This window comes from Tursiops truncatus, chromosome 2, assembly GCF_011762595.2.
Source record: "Tursiops truncatus isolate mTurTru1 chromosome 2, mTurTru1.mat.Y, whole genome shotgun sequence".
Taxonomy (NCBI): domain Eukaryota; kingdom Metazoa; phylum Chordata; class Mammalia; order Artiodactyla; family Delphinidae; genus Tursiops; species Tursiops truncatus.
The window spans coordinates 77,791,348-77,818,189 of record NC_047035.1 but is presented as its reverse complement, the minus strand read 5'-3'; the positions used below and the strand labels follow the sequence as shown (position 1 = coordinate 77,818,189).

At 43.4% G+C, this 26,842-nt stretch overlaps 1 protein-coding gene across 2 annotated transcripts; it reads left to right on the top strand.

The window, feature by feature from the left end:
• The first annotated feature begins 5,954 nt into the window (after window positions 1-5,954).
• On the top strand, window positions 5,955-19,980 carry GREM1 (gremlin 1, DAN family BMP antagonist). Of its 2 annotated transcripts, none has more exons than XM_033851419.2 (2): window positions 5,955-6,121; window positions 15,775-19,980. In XM_033851419.2, the coding sequence occupies exon 2, from the start codon at window positions 15,776-15,778 to the stop codon at window positions 16,328-16,330; it is 555 nt and encodes a 184-aa protein (XP_033707310.1). In that variant the 5' UTR covers window positions 5,955-6,121; window position 15,775; the 3' UTR covers window positions 16,331-19,980. The 2 variants fall into 2 exon arrangements, with proteins under 2 accessions (XP_033707310.1, XP_033707308.1); XM_033851417.2 differs by lacking the exon at window positions 5,955-6,121 and adding an exon at window positions 6,471-6,902.
• The last annotated feature ends 6,862 nt before the right edge of the window (window positions 19,981-26,842 follow it).

Genomic DNA, 26,842 nt, shown 5'->3' with positions numbered 1-26,842 from the left:
TGTCTGTGTGTGTGTTGTATATGTATAAACAGTGGTTTGGGGGAGGTTGTGAGCTTATGGAAAATTTCTTTGTATTTTCTCTATTTTCCAAGTTTTCTAGGATGAGTTTATCATATACTTGTAATGTTATAAACTCTTTTTTTTTTTCAATGTAATGAACCAGAACAAGTGACTTATTAGGACAGTTATAGCAAAAGCAAAGTCAGGTATATGTTTCAATGCCTTGAAGATAAATCTTAAAACATAGTTCCTAGTAAATAGCAGAGATCCTGAGGGAACAAAGGCTGCAAGTGAATTAAACGAGCCAAACGTAAAAGAAGGAACAGGGCAGTCCAAGACAATGAAGTAAAACCCAGAGAACTTCAGTTTAATAAGCACCTTCAGTAGATCTGCTCCAAGGCGCCAGCATTTAGAATTTGCAGTAGAATGAGCTTTTCTTGGGAAGTGTACCCCAAAAAAGATTTAGAAAATGAAGACCCACAGCAGTTCAAACACTAAGGGAAAGCAGGAAATCAATAACTGATTAAAATCCCATCCAATGTTTTCCAAGAGGGAGGTCACATCAAAGAGCTCAAAGCAAATAGAAACTTTTCAGACTTAACAAGTCACCTAGTCTGCACATAAAGATGGGAGCCTAATTTGCAGCAGGTCCCGTTATAGTCTGGCACCGGGGATGTGAATTTTTGCTGAGATACATTTCTGTCTCTGCCTTTGTCTCGTTTCACTCCCATGTCTCTGCCGGCAGACCTCGGCTGGGGAGCTTCAGCCTGTCTTGTTACACGTTCAGGCATCTTCTGGTCTCTTTTTCTCAAGTTCTGTCACTGCAGTGAAAACAGCCTGAGGATTGTAAGTTTGGGTTTAAAGTGATTCTTGTGACGCAGGCAGAAGAGTGCCAGAAGGGTTTTCTGTTCTGCTTGAGCCCCTCTGTGGGGTATTTATACCATTCACTGGTTTTACCAAAAACAGAAGTCGCTGTGCCATTGACTGGAATGGGATTGCTTCTTTTCATTTCTTTTTCTTTTCTTTCCCTTTCTTTTCTTTCTCCCCCTCCCCTCCTCCCTTCCTTCCTCTGTTTCCTTCTCCCTTTCTCCATTCCTCCCTCCTTCCCTCTCTCCCTCCCTCCCTTTCTTCCTTTCCCCTCTGCAAGTACTCATTTAGTAGCTTTATCAACCACCTACCATGTGGCATCCATTGTGTTATGCACTGTGAAATTAAGATTCATAAGACACGACCCATACTATTATACTTTCATTGTCTTGGTTGAGCTCCCAATTGAACTCTAACATCCATACAGACACGTTTATTACGTGTCTGTTACATGTCTGGCACTTTCATGGAGCTTATTTTACTTAGTTCCATCATCCACCCAGAGGTAGGTATTATTCCCATTCTTGTAACACAGATGATTGAATTTAGGTAGAGGGTTTAAATATCTAACTCAGGGGCACTCGGTTCCTATGAGGAGGAGTCAGGACATTCTGATTTTTCTGATTCCCAGTTCAGTGTGTTTTCCACCGTGCCTGCATATTGTCTGGGAAGGACTTTTATGCTTTCGTCTTTTATATACTGCACTGCACATGTAATGTGCACAATAAATACTTGCGTAGAATTAGATCCAAACTGTATTGAAATTTGCATGCTTCAGCCATTTCATAATGCTTGCATTTGGCAGCATTGTTCAGAACTTTCAAACGCATTTTTTTATATACAGACAACGGGTAAACGTTCTACTGCTTATGTGTAAAGAGCAAGGTGACTAGTCAGGAGTTGACCCTTAGACAGATCTGCAGACATACAGACCCCAGTAAGGGCTTGTATGTGTTCTGAAAGCCTGCCTACCTTGATTAGAGCTGGTTACAGAGGACACGCAGGAAGGAAAAGTCCTCAGCGCCCAAATGAGCATCAAAGTCGCTCTTGAAATCATGATAGAAAGATCAGATCCGTTTTTCTTTTAACTCTGAGAAAATTTTAAAAATAACCAAAATGTAAAGAGAATAATCTAACAGATATCCACATACCCCCACCCAGAGATGAAAGTTGTCAACGTTTTGTCATATTAGTTTTGAGATTTTTTAAGAAATAAAATTTTCAAAAGCATTATAAAATTACAATCTCTTTTGTCTTCTATCCCCAGTCCAACCCCATCCCCTACTCCATTCTGGTGGGCACCGTCAAGGGTCTGGTTTCCAATCCACTATTTATATATTTACATGAACACATATGTTTCCATAAACAATTTATACTATTGTTTTATATGTTTATTATAAAATATACATAATGGTGTCATACTGCTTGTATCATTTTACAACTTGCTTTTATTTTTGCAAATATCACTAAGTTTTTGAGCTGTGTGTTGAAACAGAAGACTCTAGTCCATTCCTGTTAGTAACTGTATAGCATTTTATTATATAAATAAAATGATTTCTTATGCCTTCTCCTACTCCTGTTAATTGGAACTAAGACTGTTATAAACAAACCACAGTAGAAGTGCTCACACAAGTTTCTATCCTTCATACACGTGCTCAGATTCTTATAAGGTGTTTTGCCTAGAAGTGGAATGGCTGGATGGTATACTAGGTACATGTTTAATTTTATCACATTTTGAAAAATTACTCTCTGAAATGGTTGTACCAATTTACAGTCTCATTGTCAATGCATTTAATTACCTGCTTCTCCATACTCTTTTCAATGCTAGATACAGACAGACTTAAATCTTTGCTCATCTGCTTGATAAGCAGGCGTACCTTCTTATTTCTGTTTGCATTTCACTATTTACTAATATAATCTAGCACCTTTTCACGTTCATTGGCTATTCAGGTTTCTTCTTTTGTGAAATGCCTGGTCATGTGCTTTGCCAACTCCTACAGTTATTTGTGGAGTTTTTTTCTTGTTAATTTATAAGAGGGACCCATTTTGGATATGAATCATTTAACTGTTATTTGACCATTGCAAATATCTTTTTTCTTAATCATTGTCAAGTTCATTATCACATTTTTTTTTTTAAAGAGGACCATACAAGATCAGTTCCAAATGGGTAAAGATCTTTATTCTTTTTTTAGGTCAATGCAAGACGGCATACACGGTCTCTGCAATTGAGGGAACGGGCATAAATAGCTTTTGCAGATCTAAGAGAAAACTTCCCTACAAAGGCCTTCAAATTTCTTCTCCAGATCTTTAGAGTAGCCCCCTTTTAGCATCTTGTGAGTTAGATGGAGAGAAACACTTTTTATATTTAGATAGGAGAGCAAAACAAGAGAAATGGACTTTCCTTTTACAAGCCAGTAGCATCAACGCTTCTCACAAGAGCCTCAAATTAATTTGAAAGTGGTTTCCGTAAGTGAAATTTATCATTTAGTGATTATTTTTTAGGCATCTCAGATTTCAGATTTTAAGTTTGCCTACATGGAGTCATTCTACTTCTTCCCTCTTACTAAGAGCAGGTTTCAATTATGTAATTATGGTTAAAGAGGTCTGAAGAGTTTTTACTCTTATGCCTTCATCCTGAGTGGATAATGGTTTGCAATGACTGGTTGACAGCTGTGGAAACACAAATGTGAGGCAGAAAACTTGATAAATATTTACCAACATACTAGACTATAAACGGCGAGATGAGGGCCTGTCTTTACCATCTGCATGATGGTTATATCCTCAACATTGGCTCAGCTGATAATCTTACCGAGTGAGCATGTGCTGAATATTTCCAATCTACAGCTAGTTATTGAATCCCAATTCTGTGTTAGATACTTCTGTATTCTATACACTCGTGTAATCAAAGTGACCAACATTGACAAAGTGCCCACCCTCATGAAGCTTACATTCTAGTGGCAGGGAGAGATAAGTGACAATGAAGAAAAAAGATGCAGTGAAATGGGGCAGAGAGCTGTGGGCTGGTGGGATGGGGGTCGGGATGTTTCTACTGTAGGGAGTGTGGTCTGAGAAGCCTCCTGAGGAGGGATCCTAAAGATGAACAACATTTACTAGATAGAGATGGTGAGAAAAAGATGGGATATATAAAACCACAGGCTCGGAGCTCTTAAACAATTACTTCCGATATAGGAGGTAAGCGCTTGTCTCTTTGTATTTTTATTTGGAGCAGTTCATATGAGTTTTGGAAAAAACATGACTGAAGCATTGATTTTAAATTAGAAGAAGTTAACGAATTTGTAAAATATGCTTCCTTTTCTTTGGCGGAATAGTTTACACAGGGAGAGAACAGCTGGCTCCTAGGACTTGGTGGTGCACTTTGGCTGGGCTGTTAATTGCGTAAGTATTTTGTGTATTTCTGACTGTGTATCTCTCCTGCAGCCCACTTGACCAAGATAAGTCTTTTGAGCCCTACTGAATGTTTGCATCTCGCAGGCAACTACAAACTGTGGCTCACGGGATGATTTAACAAAAAATTATCGAAAACATTTAAAGTGCAGCACTGAGTTCATGGATAGAAACTGCTGTTTGCACAAACAAAACATTCAGATGATGAAGATTCTCTAGATATTGATTTAATGCAGACTTCCTTCTTGTTTGATTTATTTGGAAAAATTGATTTCAAGTTCCTAGCAGTATCTAGTAGAAGTTCAATATTTCTTGCCCCCTCCCCCTAATGCCTGCCTAGAGAGAAAAACAAAAACAAAACAAAAAACCACACTGTTTGGGGGTTTTGTTTTGTTTTCTTAAGCCAAATACTTAAATCACGAATGTCTCATAAGTGCCTTTGGATGGCTTTCATTGCCTTGTTTATTTTGCTGTAGTCAGTACAAACACCTTCAAATCTCCTTCTGTAACAGATGATTTTCAAAGTCATCATCTGACCTCGCTGATGGAGCTGGTCTGCAGACCTTGCAGCCGAGTTGATTTTTGCACGGACTCTAACTTCCACACCACAAAACTTTACAGCCTCTTTGAGGAACCAATTTCCAAGCTAAGAGAACAAATGAAAAGTGTTCGCTCATCTCTCAAAAATATTTCTGCGCTTGGTATGTTCCCACTCTTATCGGGTTCTCAGGAATGAACACAGAATGTGACATGGGTTTTTCACATACGTAAGTTTTTGTCTTCCATTTCTGGGAAGTTATTTCCTCGTCTGAGGTTTTATTTTCTTGATTTATTAAACTTTAACATGCTACGGAAAACCTCTTCTCTCCTAGCGACTGTTCTCTCCCTTTTAAAAATGGCTCAGGAATGGAAAGCTTGATTTTCCATCTTAGATTTTTTAGGGTCCTTTTAGGTTTATTCTGCCCCTCGTTACTCCCTCCTGTACACTCACACCCGAGGCCGCCGGCATCTGGGCTGAAAGAACCCGTGGCGGGCTTTACACATAAGCAGGAGAGGAGGGTGTCATATTGGCGACAGGCTCCTGCTGGCGGCCGGCGAGCCCGCCGGGGTTAACGGGGGCGCAGGGGTCAGCGCCCTCGAAGTTGGGGGCCTCGGGCGGAGCCGCACCAGAGCCGCGGCGACCGCTCAACCAGAGCGCCTTGCAGTCCCGCTCCGTCCACGGGGAAAGGATCGCCTAATTGGTCGCGATCCCACGGAGGTCTTGCTCTTCCCGGGGCAGTCTCCGGGACCGAGAGCGTCGCGGGGCCGACGCAGGCGGAGCGGAGCCGGCGAGAGGAAAAGCCCAGGCCTGGGGCAGAGGAGGAATGAGGGGCCGGGAGCCGGGGGGATTTCCTCCCGCGCTTCCCCCTCCAACGGGAGCGGAAAATGTGATTTGCTGTGCATTCCAGGCGCGGTTCCCTGGGGTGACCTCTCCCAGCCGGCCTGGGCGGGGGGAGCAGACAAAGAGGCGAGGCAGGCGGAGAGGGGACCCCGCGGGGAGGCAGGAGGGGTGCGGGGGGCGGGGGCAGTACCGGGAAAGGGGGCGGATAGCGGGTCCCGCGGCGGCGGCGGCGCCTGGCCAATGGAGAGGCGCGGCCCCGGGCGCCGCGCTCCGCCGCCGGCATTTAAACGGGAGACGGCGCGATGCCCCGCACTCGGTGCGCCCTCCGCGGATCGGGCGACCTAGTGTGCAGCAAGAGCGGTGCTCTCTGTCCCGCTGACCCCGCGCCGAGCCCGGGCGGCTCGTGCCGCGGCCGCACACCGCGCCACGCGTCGAGAGCGCAGGCCCGAAGGCCCGCAGCACTGACAGGTGAGCGCGGAGGCGCGGGCGTGTGTGTGTGTGTGTGTGTGTGTGTGTGTGTGTGTGTGTGTGTGTGTGTGTGTGTGTGTGTGTGTGTGTGTGTGTGTGTGTGTGTGTGTGTGTGTGTGTGTGTGTGTGTGTGTGTGTGTGTGTGTGTGTGTGTGTGTGTGTGTGTGTGTGTGTGTGTGTGTGTGTGTGTGTGTGTGTGTGTGTGTCGGCAAACGACTGCCGCGTCTCGCTCCGTGCAGACTTGCCGTAGCCCTTCGTGAGCGCAGGCCGAGGCCTGAAGAACCATCGCGGGGTCTTTCGTGCCAAGGTCTTGGCTGCCATGACCTCACCTTGCGCGGTCTGCAGGGCAAGACTGGGAAAGAGGATGTCAAGAGCAAGAGCCCCGCATCCCAGTTCCACCTCCCGGAGCTCCGCTAATAACGCTCCTGGTGTGTTTGGCAGCCGCGCTTGCCAGTCGCGTCCGCTGGGTGAGGGCGCAGAGTCCGTGACTCCAGAGCGCAGGAGCAGAGGGATAATGAGCGAGCGGGAGCAGTGAGGCGCTGCGGGGACCTTCAGCTCGACCGCAAACACCGGGGCAGGTTGCAATGAGAGGGTCCCATTTGTTTGAGGCGGGGCGCTGGGTCTGGGGACTTTCGGGGCGCGCACGTCGGAGGGCCGTGAGTGATCCTGCCCTGAGGTGGTGGATCCTGAGAATCAGCGATGCATTTGCCTCTCCCCAAGATGGAGACTCATGCAACAGCGGAGCTGCGGAGTTCCGCCGTGGCGGAAACCCAAGGGTCAGGTAACTGGACAGCTGAAGTGAGGTGCGCGGTCCCGGACGCCTAGTCCCGCGAGCCCGCGGTGCTCACATAGCAAACACCGCACACACTGCGCGCTTGTGCGCGCTGTTTCCTCTTCTAGGCTTCTCCCTGCCCCATGCGCTTCTCGGCTGAACTGCGGACGTCCGGGCAATGGGCAGTGACAACTCGCCGGGTCCCACTTGTGCGGGTACCCTTTAATTTGTGTCCGAGAGGCCCCTGCCTCACCTCGCCGCGCCTTCCTAGAGACGGACTAGGCGGGACTGGCGGCGGGAGGCTGGTCCCTGGGCTTGGACGCCCAGGTCATCCCTCGTCCTCCCCCGCCACTTTGCTGACCCCTCTGCAGCTCACGGAGCAAGGCAGGCGGGCGGTGGGGTGTCGGGGCCGTCACCTTGACGGCCGGAGTTACTCGTAGATTTCTGGCTTAGGAAGAACAGACGCGCCACCGCTCTGGCTTGGCATTGTCTTCGGATCCCAGCTCTGCCTTGGGGGCGCCCCAGCCTGGCGTTTCCCCGCGCAGGGCTCTGGTGATGGCCCCCCGGGCGAGGCAGGGGGCAGACAGGAGCCTCTCCAGTGAAGCCCTTCCAGCGCGCCCAGAGCTGGCTCCCCAGTCAAATCTGGGTGCGCTTTCTCCTCTTTTAGACAGAAATATAGCCTCGAAGTTAGGGGTTAAAAATCTCTTATTAAATGTTACAAGGGCAGAGAGGCGACCATCGGTAGGTAATTGGATCTCCCGCTGGAAAGAGCAGATCCAAGCGGTGTGCGCGTCTGTTTATGTTCCCCTTCGAGATGGTGCCAGGACACGAGTTGATTAAAACAATCTACTGTGTTAAGTGGGTCACCAGGGACTTAAGCTGTCCCAGGGACCCCAGAGTAGTGGCTTCCTTTTGGCTGTACATACAAGTTAAATAAATAGCGGAGAAGAGGTTAAGATAACCCTGAACTCAGGGTGAGGAGTCTTCTTTCACCCAGGGCTTTCCACTTTCCAGCACCCTCTTTTTCTTTTTCTTTCTTTCTTTATTTTCTTCTTTTTTTTTTTTTTTTGTTTATTTTTTTTTTTCTTTTTTTTTTCTTTCTTTCTTTCTTTCTTTCTTTCTTTCTTTCTTTCTTCCCTCCCTTCTCTCTCTCTCTCTCTCTCTCTCTCTCTCTCTCTCTCTCTCTCTCTCTCTCTCTCTCTCTCTCTCTCTCTCTCTGTCTCTCTCTCTGTCTCTCTCTCTCTCTGTCTCTCTGTCTCTCTCTGTCTCTCTTTCTGGGATGCAGGACTTAAAAGGATGGACTTTTCAAAGCAAGGAGGGAAAGAAGAATATTAAACAAAATTACAGATTCTCATCTCCTCCCGGGCACACTGCAGCCTACAGTGGTAGGCGATTTGATTACCATCACTGGATAAATTGCACACTCCAAATTGTTAGTATTAACTAATTATTTAAGGGCTCTTTAGAACTTAGTTGCTGTGTGTAGGGCTGTGTGTGTGTGTTTAACCCCCAGGTCATTGTAGGAATTAAAGTGTTTTGTAAACTTTGTAATTTCACAGGTTTCCTATTTTCTTAAAAGTTCCTTTTGAGTGAAATGTTTTGGTAACCCATGCACGATCTATGGGAAATCCAAGTTGGCTAACATAGACTTGTGTGAATGGTTACACAGGGGAGAACAGAAACCTATTACATCCTCACCTTTCTGAATGAGAGCTGCCTGCCTTGTCTTCTAAACTGAAGCCCTAATCTTAAGGTTTAAGTGTTAAAAGTGATACAATGCCACGAAATTTTATGCCACAAACCCAGCTCCCAAGAAATGCTTGTCAGCAACAAAGCTGTGGAGCAGCAAAGCTGTGCAGAATAGAGTGTAGGACAGACGGGAAAACCTAAACCTTTTATGTAAAAGGAGTGGGGGAGGTAGGGGAGGTGACTGTAGCATCCAACTGAAAGCACAAATCAGGCCAGTGTTATCAGCCTATGTCTTACATCTGCAAGGAATTGTCTTTAGTTTTAACATATGCTCTTAGAAATGCAAAGTACAACAATAATTCCTGGGACCAGAAAGGTTTTTTTCTTTACATGTGAACAAAATAGAGAATTATTTGAGTCACAATATTGTTCAAATTTGATTGCATTAGAAACAAGTCCATGTGTCCCTTATTAAATACCGTGCTGAGTGTCCATAGAATAGTGGTTAAGGACATGTGTTTGGGGGCTAGGGAGAATGGGGCTCAAACCCTGTCTTTCCCATGAGGGGCTGTGTGACCTTGGACAAATTCCTAACTTTTCAGAGTCTGAATTCCCTGATCATCCGTAAAAGGAAGATGATATTGTCTACCTCATATTTTGTTGTGAAAAATCAATTATAAAATTCAGTCAGAATTGAGCATAATGCCTGGCATAGGGTTTAAAAAATAGAGGTGGCTCTTAGTGGTGGTATTGGGAGAGGCAGTAACATTATAGGACATCAGCGTGTACCACAAGGTGGTTCTGAAATGAAATCACAAATCCCACTCACACAGGGACCAACACACATCTTTCACTACAATATAGAACCTATGGCTTGACTGACTCTCAATAGTGCTGCTCAGTGAACATTTAACATTTATTACTTTCTAACTTGTCTCCTTTTGACCACAAGAATTGTGTACCATCATTACCTTCACCAAAAAAATCTTCGGATGAGCCTTGAGAGCTCCTGAGATACTTAACTACTAGGTGGTCTCCTCCCTGCCCTATATGATGTTGGGCCCAAGCCTGACTTAGCCTGAATGGTCTTCAGAATAGGGAGGTTGCAGTTAGGGTACTTGCAATACATACAGGATGAGACTTTATCCTCTACTAGTTTGCCTTTGGTGCAAATTGTCTGAAAACAAAAAAATCAATGCAGTATATTCTTTTATTTTTTTAATTTATTTATTTGTTTATTTATTTATGGCTGTGTTGAGTCTTCATTTCTGTGCGAGGGATTTCTCTAGTTGCGGCAAGCGGCGGCCACTCTTCATCGCGGTGTGCGGGCCTCTCACTGTCGCGGCCTCTCCCGTTGCAGAGCACAGGCTCCAGACATGCAGGCTCAGTAGTTGTAGCTCACGGGCTTCATTGCTCTGTGGCATGTGGGATCTTCCCAGACCAGGGCTCGAACCCGTGTCCCCTGCATTGGCAGGCAGATTCCCAGCCACTGCGCCACCAGGGAAGCCCAATGCAGGATATTCTTAAGAATATCTGCTCAATTTCTAAAAGTTGACTGCCTTTTTAAAAATTAAAGATCCAATTTAAAAACAACCTTTGCCCTTCTCAAAGATTTAGTTCTGAGAAATAGGAATAGGGTCTTCTAAAACCTGGCCTGCACTTAGAGCCTGTGCTGTCACTTCCATTATTTTTTTAATACTGGGGAATAATTTGATGGCATGCCTGTTGAATAGCTTTCTAAAATTCAATTCATCAAGAGGAATTGATCAGCCACAGACGTTTGGCTTGCTGGTCATTGTCTCCTCACTGTTTATCCCACTCAGCACTCCATTTAACTGAATACAAGCAGGTTGCTTAGCGAAAATGAGAAATACGGCAAGAAGAGCGCTGAAAGGAGCTGGCCTAAACTTTCCCAAAGACATCGAGCATATTAGAAACAGGTTACACGTAACACTTTTATTTCTGATTCCCCAGAATTCCATGATTGTGTTCTCACAGCCTGGCGAAGATTGGAATAAATCACCATGACCTGCACAGGACAGAGGGTGGCTGATAGGGCGTATTTTTGTGCAGATGTTCGCTGTTGATCACTTGGGGCAACCTGAAGGAAAGCATCAGATAGAGGAGACATGCTCTGAGAGTATCTACGTCCTCTGGGACAAATGGATTAGAGGGGAGAACAGTGGTAAAGGAAGAAAAAAGATAGGGGTGGGTGGGTCTTGCTGGTGGGAAACAGTTGCAGAGAAACTCATCATGACAATTTGATCACGTTAGTTGGAGAAGCAGAAATACATTAAGGGGAAGCTGAGGTAGCATTTGAAAAGAATATTGTCTGCAAAGGAAAATAAAGGGAGGTCTTTGTGGGTGTCTGATGCGCTCTGGGTCCGTGAGATGCAGCTTTCATTTAATAATGTGAGTGGGTCATTTCATGAATGCAAATTACCAGAACTGTTTTCAGCTCTCGTTTGGATAATGGATGGTAATTCGTAAGACCTAAATCTGGATTAGCCTTTGGATTCATTTTTGATAACGAGGCACTTTGCTAGGTGTTGATGGGAAAAAGAATTATACCTAAGGAACTTACATTTTCTTGGTTTCCTCCATGTCTGTGATATTTACAGAGTGAAAATTATTTGGTGGCAAGACAATTGGGATTTCAAGAACACAACGGCCCTATTTCCTTCAATGAGTAATCAAGATCATTTTGGTGTGGAGGAGGTTGGGTGACTGACCACAGTGACTTGACAGAGCCCTGGTTCTAGAACCGGTTCTATTTCTCATCCCCCTCCCTCTTACTTGTGTGGGATATGCAGAGTCCTTCAGAGCACTGCTGTTCTCTAAGAAGCTGAGGTCTCTGTTGATTGAGATTCCTAAGGTTTTTGTTTTTGTTTTTGTTTTTTTTGCGGTACGTGGGCCTCTCACTGTCGTGGCCTCTCCCGTTGCGGAGCACAGGCTCCAGACGCGCAGGCTCAGCAGCCATGGCTCATGGGCCCAGCCGCTCCGCGGCATGTGGGATCCTCCCGGACCGGGGCACAAACCCGTGTCCCCTGCATCGGCAGACGGACTCCCAACCACTGCGCCACCAGGGAAGCCCCCTAAGGTTGTTTTTTTCCTCTCTCCAAATAACTAGTTATAAGATTTAAGAACTCAAAAGCTGAAGATATTTAAAGAGTAGGCTTTTTGAAAATGAAAAGCCATTTCATAATATTTTTCACACCTAATAAATTTTGAGAAAAATTTACTTTTCTTAAAAAGTCTGTCACTCTAAAAAAAAAAAAGTGTCACTCTAGACCCCTTTTTCTCATGGGATTTGCACACTCCCATAGGAACAGGAAGTCAGTCCAAATTAAAACAGAAAACCACAGTTGACTAATTTTGAATTTACTGCTTTATTGTTGGTTTCTTTCAGAGTGAATACAATGGCTTTTTTTTTTAACATCTTTATTGGAGTATAATTGCTTTACAATGGTGTGTTAGTTTCTGCTGTATAACAAAGTGACCACTATACATATACATATATCCCCATATCCCCTCCCTCTTGCGTCTCCCTCCCACCCTCCCTAGGTGGTCACAAAGCACCGAGCTGATCTCCCTGTGAGATGTGGCTGCTTCCCACTAGCTATCTATTTTACATTTGGTAGTGTATATATGTCCATGCCACTGTCTCTCTCTCTAAAAAAAAAATGGTTCTGAAGAACCTAGGGACAGGACTGGAAAAAAGATGCAGACGTAGAGAATGGACCTGAGGACACGGGGAGGGGGAAGTGTAAGCTGGGACGAAGTGAGAGAATACAATGGCTTTAATTGGAAATATAAACCCTATAGTGTTCTCCATGGGACCACGTAAAAAGAAATAGGTATTTGGAGTTTTCTTGGAAAAAGGAAGAGAAGCATTAAGAAGCTCCCTATAGGCTAGACTCTGCTGATCTTCAGCATGTGTGAAGACATTTTAAATGCAAAGAACAGAAACTCTGTCGGTCAGTGTGGTCCACGACAATCATTCATTGAACAAAAGAGCATCTACTCTGCCAGGCATGGAGGAAGAGGTGATGAAAAAGCCCTCATGACTCTCAGACTTGATATTTATTTAATGACAGATGGGAAATGCCAGATAGGGAAAGCTGAGTATAAAGGAGGTCCTTAAGTGGTGTAGAGAAAGAAAATTGCATTTTTTTGGATAGATGTTTGTGGGTATGGCTGGCCCCATGACTTGAATCTCTCCCATGCAGTCAATATACCTTCCCAGTCAAGTCTCAGATTGGCCTCTGTGATGTTGGCTCTGAAATCTTGGATTGTTCTGGAGGCCATTTTTAGGAGGGATGGGGAAGATGGTGGGTGGTGGCCTAGGGCTGTCTTATGTGTTCCTCTTGGAAATGGGCAGAGAGTGAATTTTAATTTAGATCGTGGCCTGGAATTGAATAAAAACAGAAACTTGTGAAAGCTTCTTGAATTCACAAGATATTTGCCCAGGAGACTGGTCCGTCATGGCTCAAGTTGTTCTACTCTCTGGAGAAAATCAGCACTGTTTTATAAGTGGTGTTTTAAAGACAAAACAAGGAAATTAATTTGTTGCTGTTGTTGAGGCAAAAAATGCTCTGTTTAAAGAACAAAAATGCTGTAACATAAACTGACCGAAGCCAGGGAGTCAGAGCAGGAGCTAAATGTCACATTATCAGCTCCAAACTTGAACTTGCCCAAAAGTACTAGGTTAATGTCTAAAAGATGGTGCCATTTAAGAATATGTTGAATTTAATATTTAATTATCTTAATTGGACATTATCCTTAGGGTTGCATGGTATCTACTTACAGGGGCTGCCCTTTAGAGAATGCAGATTCCACCCTGCCTTTGTCTTTGAAAAGTAACTGCTCCAGCTACTAATACCAACTTGGATAGCTCCTTGGGGGCCACGGTGAGGTTACTGTTAAATTGCATTTAGTGGTTATCATGTGTCACACTGGTGGACAGAAGAGAGCAGGGACGTGGGTACTTCACAGCTGTGTCCTCGGGTTCAGAACTGTGGTGGACGTGGAAGACAGGGGAAACCTCTGGATTCAGGTCAGACTTGGTGTGATGGCCTGAGGAGGGAGGCTGGGAATTTGAAACTGCTCATTGAGAAGAAAATCCCTCCACATTTTCACAGCTCCCTCTGTGCCCCACGGCTGCAGGTGCTACAGGTGTTGCAGCTCAAAGCTTATTAGAAAGGCAGACCTACTGAATGATAATCTGCATTTTATCAATATCCCCAGGTGATTGTCTGCACACTCAGGTTTGAGAACCACTGTCCCAGGAGAATCTTAGGACGCTGATGCTTCTCTCTTGCACCGTCTTTTTTTTTTTTTTTTTTGCTGTACGCGGGCCTCTCACTGTTGTGGCCTCTCCCGTTGCGGAGCACAGGCTCCAGACGCGCAGGCTCAGCGGCCATGGTTCACGGGCCCAGCCGCTCCGCGGCATGTGGGATCCTCCCAGACCGAGGCACGAACCCGTGTCCCCTGCATTGGCAGGCAGACTCTCAACCACTGCGCCACCAGGGAAGCCCCAACTTTCCGGTTTTTTTTGTCAGTTTTCCCTTTGCCTCCACTCCCCTTATTTCATTTTTTTTTGCCATTGTTCATATGCCATTGCTCCTACTGACCCATATCTAACTCCAGACCCATCCACAATAATTCATTATCATTAACTTATTCAACATGTCTGTGGCACTTACTAATGTAAATATTTGCACATACCTGTTCTCTTGTGTCCATTTTCTACCTTCTAAATTCTATATACACACACACACATATGTGAAGGACGTACTTCATTATTTTAAAAGTAGATGGGCTTCCCTGGTGGCGCAGTGGTTGAGAGTCCGCCTGCCGATGCAGGGGACACGGGTTCGTGCTCCGGTCCGGGAAGTTCCCACATGCCGCGGAGCGGCTGGGCCCGTGAGCCATGGCCGCTGAGCCTGCGCGTCTGGAGCCTGTGCTCCGCAACGGGAGAGGCCGTGATAGTGAGAGGCCCGCGCACTGCGATGAAGAGTGGCCCCCGCTCGCCGCAACTGGAGAAAGCCCTCGCACAGAAATAAAGATCCAACACAGCCAAAAATAAATTAATTAATTAATTAAAATAAATAAATAAAAGTAGAACAATGTGTATCGTGGTATTAAGAATGATATAATGAATATCTGTGCCCAGTTTAAAAATGAGAATGAGTGATCCAGGAATCTTATGAATTACGTCATCTTTCTGGTAAAGTAATTTGTTCTGTCTGCAGTACCACCATATTTAGTTAGTTTTCTAATTGCTTTCAGTTTTACATCAATTTTGATCTGAACAACATATCTAGGGATATGAGGTGTTTGTATCTTTGCTTAAATAAAGTCATTTATTAAAAGGTAAAGTGAAATTTTCTCTAGGTCAGAAAGCAAGCTGTTATCCTAGGACTTCGACTAGAAGCTGAGTCTTGACTTTTCGTCTAGTGCTCTTCCTGGGAAGGATTCTTCCTCTTTCTGGCCTCCACACATCTCCTTCCGATGCCTGATAACACTGAACATCTCAAAGCATCCAATCAAGCGAACTCAGGAAGGGCTCAGGCCAGTCAGGGAGAAATAGTGAGACCCTTTCCTGTCAGATGAGCCCTCTGGCTGGCGAGGCTAATTCATCTATTTACGTAGTAGGAACTTAACCAAATATTGTCAAGTACAAGAATGAATAACTGTATATAAAATAAACAACAAGGACCCTAACTGTATTCAGTATCTTGTAATAACCTATAATGGAAAAGAATCTGAAAAAGAATAAATATATATATATGTATAACTGTATCACTGTGCTGTACACCTGAAACTAACACATTATAAATCAACTATCCTTCAATTAAAAGAAAAAAAGAATGAATACAGTTAAGGGACCATAATACAAAGTCAAACGTAGTTGGTGTCAGGAAGCAATTCCCCTGGGAGGACAAGTGACAGAGCTCACGTCTTGGCTCATTCACTGGCTGACCCTGGGCAAGCTACTTCATGGCTTAATGGCCCAGAGGGTAACGAGAATAACAATACCTAATGCACGAAGATACCGTGAGAGGCAATGAAATCGTTTACGTCGAGTGTTTAGCAAGTGCCTGATAAAACATTAGCTGTTTTATGAATGTTTTCATTAATTATCTTTTCCATTTTTCATGTCTCTCCTCTCTGTGTCTCCCCCCTTTAGCATGAGCCGTACGGCCTACACTGTGGGAGCCCTGCTTCTCCTCTTGGGGACCCTGCTGCCGGCTGCTGAAGGGAAAAAGAAGGGGTCCCAAGGGGCCATCCCCCCGCCAGACAAGGCCCAGCACAATGACTCGGAGCAGACTCAGTCTCCCCAGCAGCCTGGCTCCAGGAACCGGGGGCGGGGCCAGGGGCGGGGCACTACCGTGCCCGGGGAGGAAGTGCTGGAGTCCAGCCAGGAGGCCCTGCATGTGACGGAGCGCAAATACCTGAAGCGAGACTGGTGCAAAACCCAGCCGCTGAAGCAGACCATCCACGAGGAGGGCTGCAACAGCCGCACCATCATCAACCGTTTCTGCTACGGCCAGTGCAACTCCTTCTATATCCCCAGGCACATCCGGAAGGAGGAGGGCTCTTTTCAGTCTTGTTCCTTCTGCAAGCCCAAGAAGTTCACCACCATGATGGTCACGCTCAACTGCCCCGAACTACAGCCACCCACCAAGAAGAAGAGGGTCACTCGTGTCAAGCAGTGTCGTTGCATATCCATCGATTTGGATTAAGCCGGGCCTACCCAGCCTGTCCTTGGGGTGCAAGCCCCCAGGCGGGCCCAGAACCAGACCTAAATCAACCTGATTCTTACTTGGCTTAAATCTAGAGGCAAGAAGAACCACCAGCTGCCTTCTGCCAGGAGCCTGCTAGTGCGTAGTTTGTGTGCATGAGTGTGCATGGGTCCCTGTGGGCGTTTGCAGACACCAGAGGAAACACAGTCTCTGCTAGAGGGTACTTCCTATTATGTAAACGTATCTGCTTCCATGCGGGATGGTACGGAAAGCCCACACCACCTGAGGCACATTTGGAGGGACAGGGTTCTGCCTTGGTCTTCCATGTGCCCTCCTGGGGACCAGAACCTCCCTTCAGAATGAGTGTTAATGGAAGAGGCTACTCTGAGGGCAAGAGATCTGTTTTAGTGCTGCCTTGGCCTTAGGATATTTCAACCTGTGCTTGCTTTCCCCCTTCCTCTTCCCTGTCACAGTCCATCCCTTCTTAGGATCTCAGTGACTATTTCCGTCTAATCCCCTACCTGCCAGAGGCTCTAAAGTAACTCACTTGACCACAGATGCAAATGTTTCCTATTTGGGGAAGACCTTTCAGACTCTGGGGGAGGCTGGTAGGGCAGGAAGGTTAGAGGATTGAGAGAAGGGAGAGATCACAGGTGAGGACCAGTTGGCCCAGCAAAATTCAGGAGGGAGGTGTGCAGAGCCTGGAAAGGCCAACCCCCAAACACGGTGAGACCCATGCTTTAGCAAGTTTTTTCCTGGTATTTAAAGAACCCAAGGAAACAGAGGAGAAATGAAATTGCCCCCCCCCAAGATCATTAACTTTGTGAGTCACTGTGACTGTGGAAATTAGCTGTAACCCAATACCAAACTTAAAACATAAATATTGACCACTCCTATTTTCAGAACCAAGTGAGTGAGCGAAACCAAAACATCCCCTCCTGCTTGGCCCCTCAGATGGACAAAAGATGTAGTTCAGAACCCCCCCCCCCCCCACACAGGAATAGGAAAAAGACAAAAACCTTATAAGCAGAAGGTCTTATTATCTTTCCTTTAGGCTGGGGTATAATCACCTCTTTCCCAGTTCCTTATTCCTGTGTCATGTTTCTGAGAGCCACAAGCCTGTATTGTAAAGATTCTGCCTCTGCCGAATGCACCTGACAGTGAAGGACCAGGCTAAGATAAGAGCGTTTAGGCCTGCTCCTTTCTAGAAAGAAGTATATTTGGGGTCTTTTTGTTTTAGCCATCTATAAGAGATTGAGCTGGAGAGCAGAGGAGAGTAAGGAAAGGAAGGAGATTGCCTCTGGCTAAGGAGTAGTCAAAAGTCAGGGAGGACATGTAAGGGATACACCAGCCCTTCTTCCTTTGCCCTTGAAGGGTCTAATGGGAACCCCCAGTTAAGAAATGAGAGTATTTGTGTGCATTAGCTGTCCTACAGCTGGTAGGACTTATGTAACATTGTAACCATTTGGAAACTACTGTTCCCTGATTAAACTTAGGTTATTTGCAATGCGTATTTAGTATTTATCTGATGGCCAAAGCACAGGGTGGGTGAACCTTCCTGCATTTTGGATTTGGACAACTTGCTCTCTTCAAGCCTGAGGTTTTATATGTAAACCCCCCCACCCCCGATACGATTCTTGCCTTGCATCCTCTCAGTCTCACCAGCCAAGTCATGTGTAACATGGGAAACAAACACCATAGACTTGTGTTTCAGTTGCCCATGAAGGCTCCAGCATTCAAAGGACCAATGCAACTAAAGAGGCTGTTTTTATTTTATTTCTGTTTTGGTCCAGTGCTTTCCCTACTAACAAATAAATAGGAACCATACTTTGAGGCAGAAGTCATCTTGAACACCCGAAATATTGGGTCTAATTTTAAAACTTTGAAATTCACTGCTGATGATTCTACACTAGGCGAATTTGTGCAAACACACAGTCTGTGCATGTCACATACACCGTATGCCCCTGCCCTAAATCCTTGTATCGTCCACGTCCTCCCAACAATAAAACGCAGAATGGATTTAATTAAGCATGCAAATGCTAAGCTAGAATTTTGAGGGTGGGGGAGAGGAAAAGAAAGGGGAAGGAGCTGAAAATATAAAACCACACTAGAGAGGAGGAGGGACGCTCAGAACCAGCAGACACCGAATCTCTCTTGTTCTGACTGCCACGAGCATGCAGTTTTGTTAAAAAGAGATGACTTCAGTTGGCAGCAGGAATCTTCTTCTAGTAGCTTGTACCACAGTCTTTTTTTACTTTTTTTTTTTGCGGTACGCGGGCCTCTCACTGTTGCGGCCTCTCCCGTTGCGGAGCACAGGCTCCGCACGCGCAGGCTCAGCGGCCATGGCTCACGGGCCCAGCCGCTCCGCGGCATGTGGGATCCTCCCGGACCGGGGCACGAACCCGCGTCCCCTGCATCGGCAGGCGGACTCTCAGCCACTGCGCCACCAGGGAAGCCCTGTACCACAGTCTTGCATGTAAGTTGGATTTGGCTTAAGTAAAGAGAATTTCCTCAAAATGAGCTTCACTGGGGTAATCAGCAGCATAACTGCCCTAAAAGCACAGCACTAGCCAAAGAGGGAAATGTCTGCTTTTCTTATTGCATCTACATTAAGACTAGCCCAAGTCCCGCGTGTCTTCCAACATTTATTGAAAGTGCCGTATCTGTCACATATTGTATTGGAGTCACCGATGATGTAATGATATGTTTTCTTCATTACTATAGTAGAATTTTTTATGGCAAGATATTTGTGATCTAGATCTTTCCTATTAAAATAATGCCAAACACCAAATATGAATTTTATGATGTACACTTTGTGCTTGGCATTAAAAGAGAAAAACACATCCTGCAAGTCTGTAAGTTGTTTTTTGTTATTGTAGTTCTGCAAAGTTAAAAATGTAAGTGAAAAATCTGGAGGAAAGGATAATTTCCACTGTGTGGAATGTGAATAGTTAATCAAAAAGTTATGGTTATTTAATGTAATTATTAACTCAAATCCTTTGCTCACTGTGATTTCAAGCATGTTTTTTTTTCTCCTTTATATGACTTCCTCTGAGTTGAGCAAAAGAAGAGGCTGGCGCATTGTGTATTGTTGGAGGCTTTTATCAGAGGGAAACAAAATCTTGACACATCTGAACGTGTGTTACAGAGTCAAGACCTGAGCTTTTATTTTTTTAATTGAATGTTCCTTAAAGGTTAACATTTCTGAGGCAATTTAAGAAAGATCTTAAATGTTATTTTGGAAGAATTAAAATGTGTGTATACAAACAAATAGCAGATAATAATGAACAGTTCACAAGTTCCTTTAAGGAGAAAATCTGAAATAAAAAATGTATGTACAGAACATTTATAAATGACCAGTTAATGCTGAAGAGTGAAAGTAGTTCTGATTTGTCATTCTCAATATATTTAATATCAACTGCATTATGTATTATGTCTGCTTTAATCATTTAAAACAACAAATTTATGAAGACTATGACTGGGGTCCTCTGCTGTCTCTGAGGATGAGAGGGGATTTGATAGTCTCATAAAAGCTAATTGGGTTGAAAGCAATGTTTTATGAATCTGTAACTAGAATTTAATTCCACCCCAATAATGTTCTATATAACCTTTCCCAAAGAGCAATCAATAAATTGAACCTCTTCTCTCTGTGTGTGTGTGTGTGTGTGTGTGTGTGTGTGTGTGTGTGTGTGTGTGTGTATTTCATTGGTAATGTTCACAGGGCAGGGCTGGGGCAGGGATTCACTTGTCATGGGAAGGGAGGTAGAAAACAGATCATGAGATCTCTTGTGATCTGAAAGGAAATTTATTTTCTCCACTCAGACCTTCCAGGTCCCACTTGATTTCAGGAGGACACCTCAGGCCATGGCAATTAGAGGCAGGGGAGATCTGGTGAGCAGTGGAAAGTACCAACCTCTTCCCCAGAGCTAGAAAGAAGAGTTAGAATGCTTCTGAGAAGCCTTCAGATACTGGAAGAATTGTCACACTGAAAAGATAATAGCTTTATTTTGAGGTGTTCAGGGGAAAAGGGGGAGAAAGATTTGGGGCTCAGTAGAAGAAAGAGCTTTCTAACGACGAGAGTGATGCGGCAATGCAATGAGTTGCCTTTGAGATGGTCAACTCCCTGTCCTTGGAAATATTAGAACGTATGCTAGATATCATTTGATAGGGATTTGCAGCATTGCGAGGTATTGTCCTGGATGTGCAATTGAATGAGTGGATTTCTGATGTCCCTTTCTACTCAGATGTACAATACAGGATTTATACTAGGTATTGGTACTCTGCCAGTGATAATGAAAGTGCCAGAAACTATATATGGAGTGCTTATGCCAGACACTGTCAAGGATTTTGTTTTCCACTTAATTTTCATAGTGACTCGACAATATGAATACCATTATCATCACTGCTAGGAGGCAGTGAACTCATAAGTCTTAACTGCAGTAGCTGTGCGCTTAAACACTATGGAAAATTGTGAGATTTTCAACTTATCAGTTTGTTCTTTTAAGGATAGAATGCAGCAGTCTAAAAATAGATCCAACTCTTGCTTATTTCATCTAATGATGAAGGCCACCCTGAGTTTGTAGATGGCGTCATCAGGAGCCCCAGCTCTGAAACATTCGAAGCCTCTTTGCCACCTCTCTTTCTGTCGCGGCCTCCTTGGACTTGGAGCGGAAAGAAGGCAGCAAGTACCAAGGAGACAGTGTCCTCAGAAAAGCCACACTCACACCTAGGAGGTAATGGCTGGACAGGGTTTGAAAAGGTAGTGGGATTGGAAACAAATGCATTCTAGGTTTCAAAAAAAGTATGTAACAAGACATCAGCAAAAATGTTGGAGTGAGGAGTTTTGAAAATTTTTTCCTCCATAAAAGCAATGAGAAACTGGCAAAAATGTTTAGAACTCTGGAAATTAACCTAAGGCTTGCCGCAGTCTGAGGAACATTTATTGAAGAGAAAAGCTGAATCTCTGTAACAACAGTGAGCACTGTGATATTGTAACTTGCCCTATTCTCATCTCCCTCTCCAGCTCCATAGAAGACTTGAAAACCGACAGCTGGCAACTATAGTGAATACCAGCAGTCTGGCAGCCACTGGAAGAGGTAGAATGAGACTGGAGTTCTTTCAAAGCCCAATACCCAGAGAACTGTAATTATTTGACCTGTCAGGCCCTGAAGGCCCCCCTTGCAAAGGTATCTTTACTTGACCTAATTGGAAACTGCCAAGTGTGAAAAGCCCCGTTGAAAGCAGAGGCAACTGATGATTTTTGTGGCTGCATGAGGCAGTAGATAGCAGTTGGGGCAAGCAATAGCCTAAACAAAGAGCTTAAAAGGATGGGGCTTCCCTGGTGGCGCAGTGGTTGAGAGTCCGCCTGCCGATGTAGGGGACGCGGGTTCGTTCCCCGATCCGGGAAGATCCCGCATGCCGCGGGGTGGCTGGGCCCCTGAGCCATGGCCGCTGAGCCTGCGCATCCGGAGCCTGTGCTCTGCAACGGGAGAGGCCACAACATTGAGAGGCCCGCGTACCGCAAAAAAAAAAAAAGGGAAAAGTACTATGAAACTTACAAAAATAAAAAGGACTATAAGAATACCATAAACAATTGTATGCCAACAAATTAGAAACTTTGATAAAATGGACAAATTCCTAGTCTTTTAAGCCTTACTCCTCTCTCTTCCCCTCTGTCCCACATCTGAGCAAGCTGAGAAGAAAGCCCAGGTTCTTTCATTTACCACTGATGAGATGATTGAACTATACAAGGGCCCCTCTCCCCCAGGTGGGAACCCTCATCCCAGCATCATTTGTTAACCATCATAAAAACTGCAAGTCAGTTTCCTTTCCCTGCTCTCTTAAGCCATTTTCAGACCAGGTTGGGAGGCCTGCCCTGCTCTCCACAGAAAGCCTCATTATGTGAGTAATAAATCTTTTCATATACTCTTGGGGTGTTTGTGGTGTCACCGGTCTGAACCAAACTTTGGGTAAGGGTCTACTCTGTTTATACAGGTGTTCACAACACCTAGAAACACACAAACTCCTGAAACTAACTCAAGAGGAAACAGATATTTGAATAGAACTATCAGAAATAAAGAGATTGAATTCGTATTCAAAAAACTTTGCACAAAGAAAACCCTAAGACCATATGGCTTCACTGGTGAATTTTACCAAATATTTAAAGAATTAATACCAATTCTTTATAACCTCTTCTAAGAAAATAGAAACACTTTCTACCTCATCCCATGAGACCAGTATTACCATGAAAACCAAAACCAGACAAAACATCATAAAAGAAAACTATAGACAAATATCACTTATAAACATAGATGCAAAAATCCTCAGCAAAATACTAAGTAAGTGAATCCAGCAACATATACAAAGGATTATACACCATGCTTAAGTGAGATTTGCCCAGGAATGTTAGGTTAGTTTAATCATAAATCAATGCAATATGACATATTAATAGAATATAGGAAAAAAAACACAATCATATGGAAAAATCACTTGACAAAATCCAACACCCTTTCATGATACAATCACTCAACACACTAGGAATAAAAGGGCATTTCCACAACCTGAAAAGGGCATGTATGAAAAACCAACAACTAACATTACTTAAAGGTGAAAGAAAGGCTGAAAATTTCTGCATTAAAATATCTTTACCGCTTCTTTTCAGTATTGTACTGGAGGCTCTACCAGGGTAATTAGGCAAGTAAGGGAAAATAAAGTCATCCAGACTAAAAAGGAAGAAGTAAAACTATTTCTATTTTCAGATGACATGATCTTATATGTAGAAATCCTAAGGAATTGACAAAAAAAGTATTAGTGCTGTCTTAGTCTATTCAGGCTACTATAACAAAATACCACAGATTAGGTAGCTTATGAACATCAGACGTAACTTCTCACAGTTTGGGAGGCTGGGAACCCAAGATCAGGGTGCTACATTGGTCAGCTGAGGGCTTGCTTTCAGGTCCCAGACTTCTTGTTGTGTCCTCACATGGTGAAAGGTGTTAGGGATATTTCTGGATCCCCTTTTATAAGGCACTAATCTCATTCATGAGGGTCCCACCCTCATGAATTAAGCACCTCCCAAAGACCCCACCTACTAATTCCATTATCTTTGGTGAGGTTAGGATTTCAACGTATGCATTTGGGGGGACACAAACATTCAGACCATAGCAAAAGCTAATATCAAAGTTGCAGGATACAAGGTCAATATTCAAAAATTAATTGTACTCTATACACTAGCAGTGAAAACTCTGAGACAAAATTAAAAAATAATTCCATTTGCAATAGCATCAAAAGAACAAAATACATAGGAATAAATTTAACAAAGGAAGTATAATAAAACTATAAAACACTGTTTAAAGAATTTATGGAACACCTAAATAAACAGAAAGACACCTTGTGTTCATGAATTAGAAGAATTAATATTGCTCTACAGATTTCACACAATCTCTATCAAAATCCTTAACTGGCTGCTTTGCAGAAATTAACAAGCTAATCCTAAAATTTATATGAAAATGCAAGGGACCCAGAATAGCCAAAATATTCTTGAAAAAGGACAAAGTTTAAGGACTCACACTTCCTGATTTCAAAATTTACAATAAAGAATTGCTATAAGGCAAACACTCTTTTAACGGCCATTAGGTTAAGAAATATAATTTTTCCAGTCTCTGCAGAAGCTCTTCTATGCCCCAGCTCAATTTTACCATTTTTTCACACCATAATAATAATCACTCTCCTAACTTTTACAGTAATTTCTTTGCATATCTTTAGTTTTATCGCCAAATTGTGAATCCCTAAACTCTACAGTTTAGTCTGGTTGCAAACGTTTAAGTGGGAAAAGATAAAAGCCTAAATTACAGCAGTGCTAAACACCTTCCTATGGTCTTAATGGTGATTACCAAGTAGAGGATTACCAGTGTTCACTTCCTGTTGCACCAACAAGTTTACTGGGAAAAAAGGTTAAAATAATTGTATGTATCAAGGTATTTAAAATAATTATTCTCCCAGAAAAATGATACAGATGAACTTTGCAATGCAGAAATAGAGACACAGATGTAGAGAACAAACATATGGATACCAAGGGGGGAATGGGGGGTGGGATGAATTGGGAGATTGGGGTTGACATACATATACTACTATGTATAAAACAGATAATGAGAACCTACTGTAGCACAGGGAACTCTACTCAATGCTCTGTGGTGACCTAACTGGTACGGAAATCCAAAGAAGAGGGGATATATGTATACGTATAGCTGATTCACTTTGCTGTACAGCAGAAACTAACACAACATTGTAAAGCAACTATACTCCAATAAAAATTAATAAAAAACAAAAGCAAACAAAAAATAATAAAATAATTATTCTCACTGTTCCCTATCATCATATAAACAAGGCTTAGATTCTAATGCTCACAAAAGGACTCTACCGTCTTCAATGCTTATGATCAAAACCACCTTCTCTATCCTATTTATCACTAAAGCACGTAGCATGAGTCCATTGGAAATGAGCTTCACTGCCATCCAGACAATCCATTACACAAATGTCGATACTGATCCCTTGAATGTAGAAGTTTATACTATGCACAATGACAGCAGAGGTTTAAATATGGGAATAGCTTTTCAGTAGGTACCTATTGTTTGTTACTTCTTTCATCTCTTTTCCTTAATTTTTTTTAGAACTATCCTTCCCTCATTCCATGTGGTACCATCCAGGCTTCTTATCACTGTATCTTTTTTCCCTGATCCCTCTCTAGGCATAGGGGTGACATAAGGCCACAGCAGAAAATCAGAATACTCATTCCCCTCGGCCACCATGACTGGCTTTAGAAATGGGCTTGAAACTCAAGCTGGGTCCGTAGAATCTTCCTATATGGTGGCTGGGAGATCTATTTCCTCTTCTAGGATCACAAGTCATAATAAGCCTGTAGAACAAAATCTGTTGACAGCCATCTCTCCCAAGTATATGGATAAAACTTTCTGAAGAATGAAGCTTCTACACAGAAAACTAGAGCCAAAAGATGAACTAAATATCTTGATGACAGATTTTCTTTCCCCTGGATCAAGCTATGCTGGAAGTTAGGCCAACCTCTGAGTCATTTCATATTAGTTATACATTGCTCTGTAACAAATTATGCCAAAACTTAGTAACTTAAAACAACAAACATTTACTATCTCACACATGTTCAGATAGGGATCTGGGAGTGACTAAGCTGGGTGTATCTGGCTCAAAATCTTTCATGAGTTTGCAGTCACGGTGTCAGCAGGGGCTACAATCATCTAAAGGCTGACCGGTGCTGGAGAATCCACCTCCAATATGGCTCACCCTCATGGCTGTTGGCTGGAGGCCTCAGCTCCTCACAATGTGGACTTCTCTTCACGACATGGGAGCTGGCTTCCTTCAGCAAAATAATCTAAGAGAAAGCAACAGGGAAGCCACCATACCTTTCACGACATAGCCTCCAAAGTCACATACCTTTACTTTTATTTTATTCTATTAGTCAGAAACAAGTCACTAAGTTTGTCCACATTCAAGAGGAGGGTTTTTAGGCTTCAACTTTTCAAGGGAGAAGTATCAAAGAGTTTAAAAACTAGCATACTTGCAGTTCCATAAATAAATAAATTCCTCTTTTTGGCTTGGTTTGTATTGGACATATGTCACTTAAAACCCAAAGAGTCCTGACCAACATCTATATCTGCATCACTAAGAAAGTTTTAGATTTTATAATCTGTTGCTTTTACTCTAGTGAATTTGTCTCTCGTGATCTCTTGCAATCAGAGCAGTGTTACTTTTGCCATCTTACATATGTATCATCAGTAGCAACAAAACTAGTCTACAGAAGGTGAGACCTTAACATATATCAGAGGTAACTTACTTTCTAGCAGGCCCAGAGCATGGCCTTCTTGATAGGATCCAATATTTAGTACCATGGAGCGACCTGTTACACTGCCTTTCAATTCCTCTTCAAATCTCAAACTCAGGCATCCTCTTCGTAGATCAAAATTTTGGAATCAGTTTTAATTTGGAAGAAGGAAAGGCCTAATTAACACTTGTTCACCTTGAAGTTTTCAATTTAAGGGCCCAGAAAGAGAATATTAATGTTGAAGCTTCTAAATATTACATTTTTGAAAATTTATGCCAGTAGAACGAAGTAAAGGATGCTTTGAACAGAAGAGACTGTAAACCATGGAAAAGAAATTGTCCCTTGAATTACATTTATAAACTAGTTGACTAGAAAAATTATTATAAATTTTAAAAATTAATTCTTGTTTTTATTAAATATATCAGTGAGTGTTCTTGGTTATAAACAACAGAATCCAGTCTAGGTAGTTTAATCAGAAAAAAAGTATATTAAAAGTTATGAGATAGCTGACAGAACCTCTTGAGAGGGGGGAAGAATCTTGTTTGGATGTTACATAAGAATATAAAATCCAGAAATGAGCTAGCCATGGACAATGTCCAACACACCATGGGGCTATTGTAGGAAAACCCCACTGGTTTGCCTACTATTCACGTTTTATG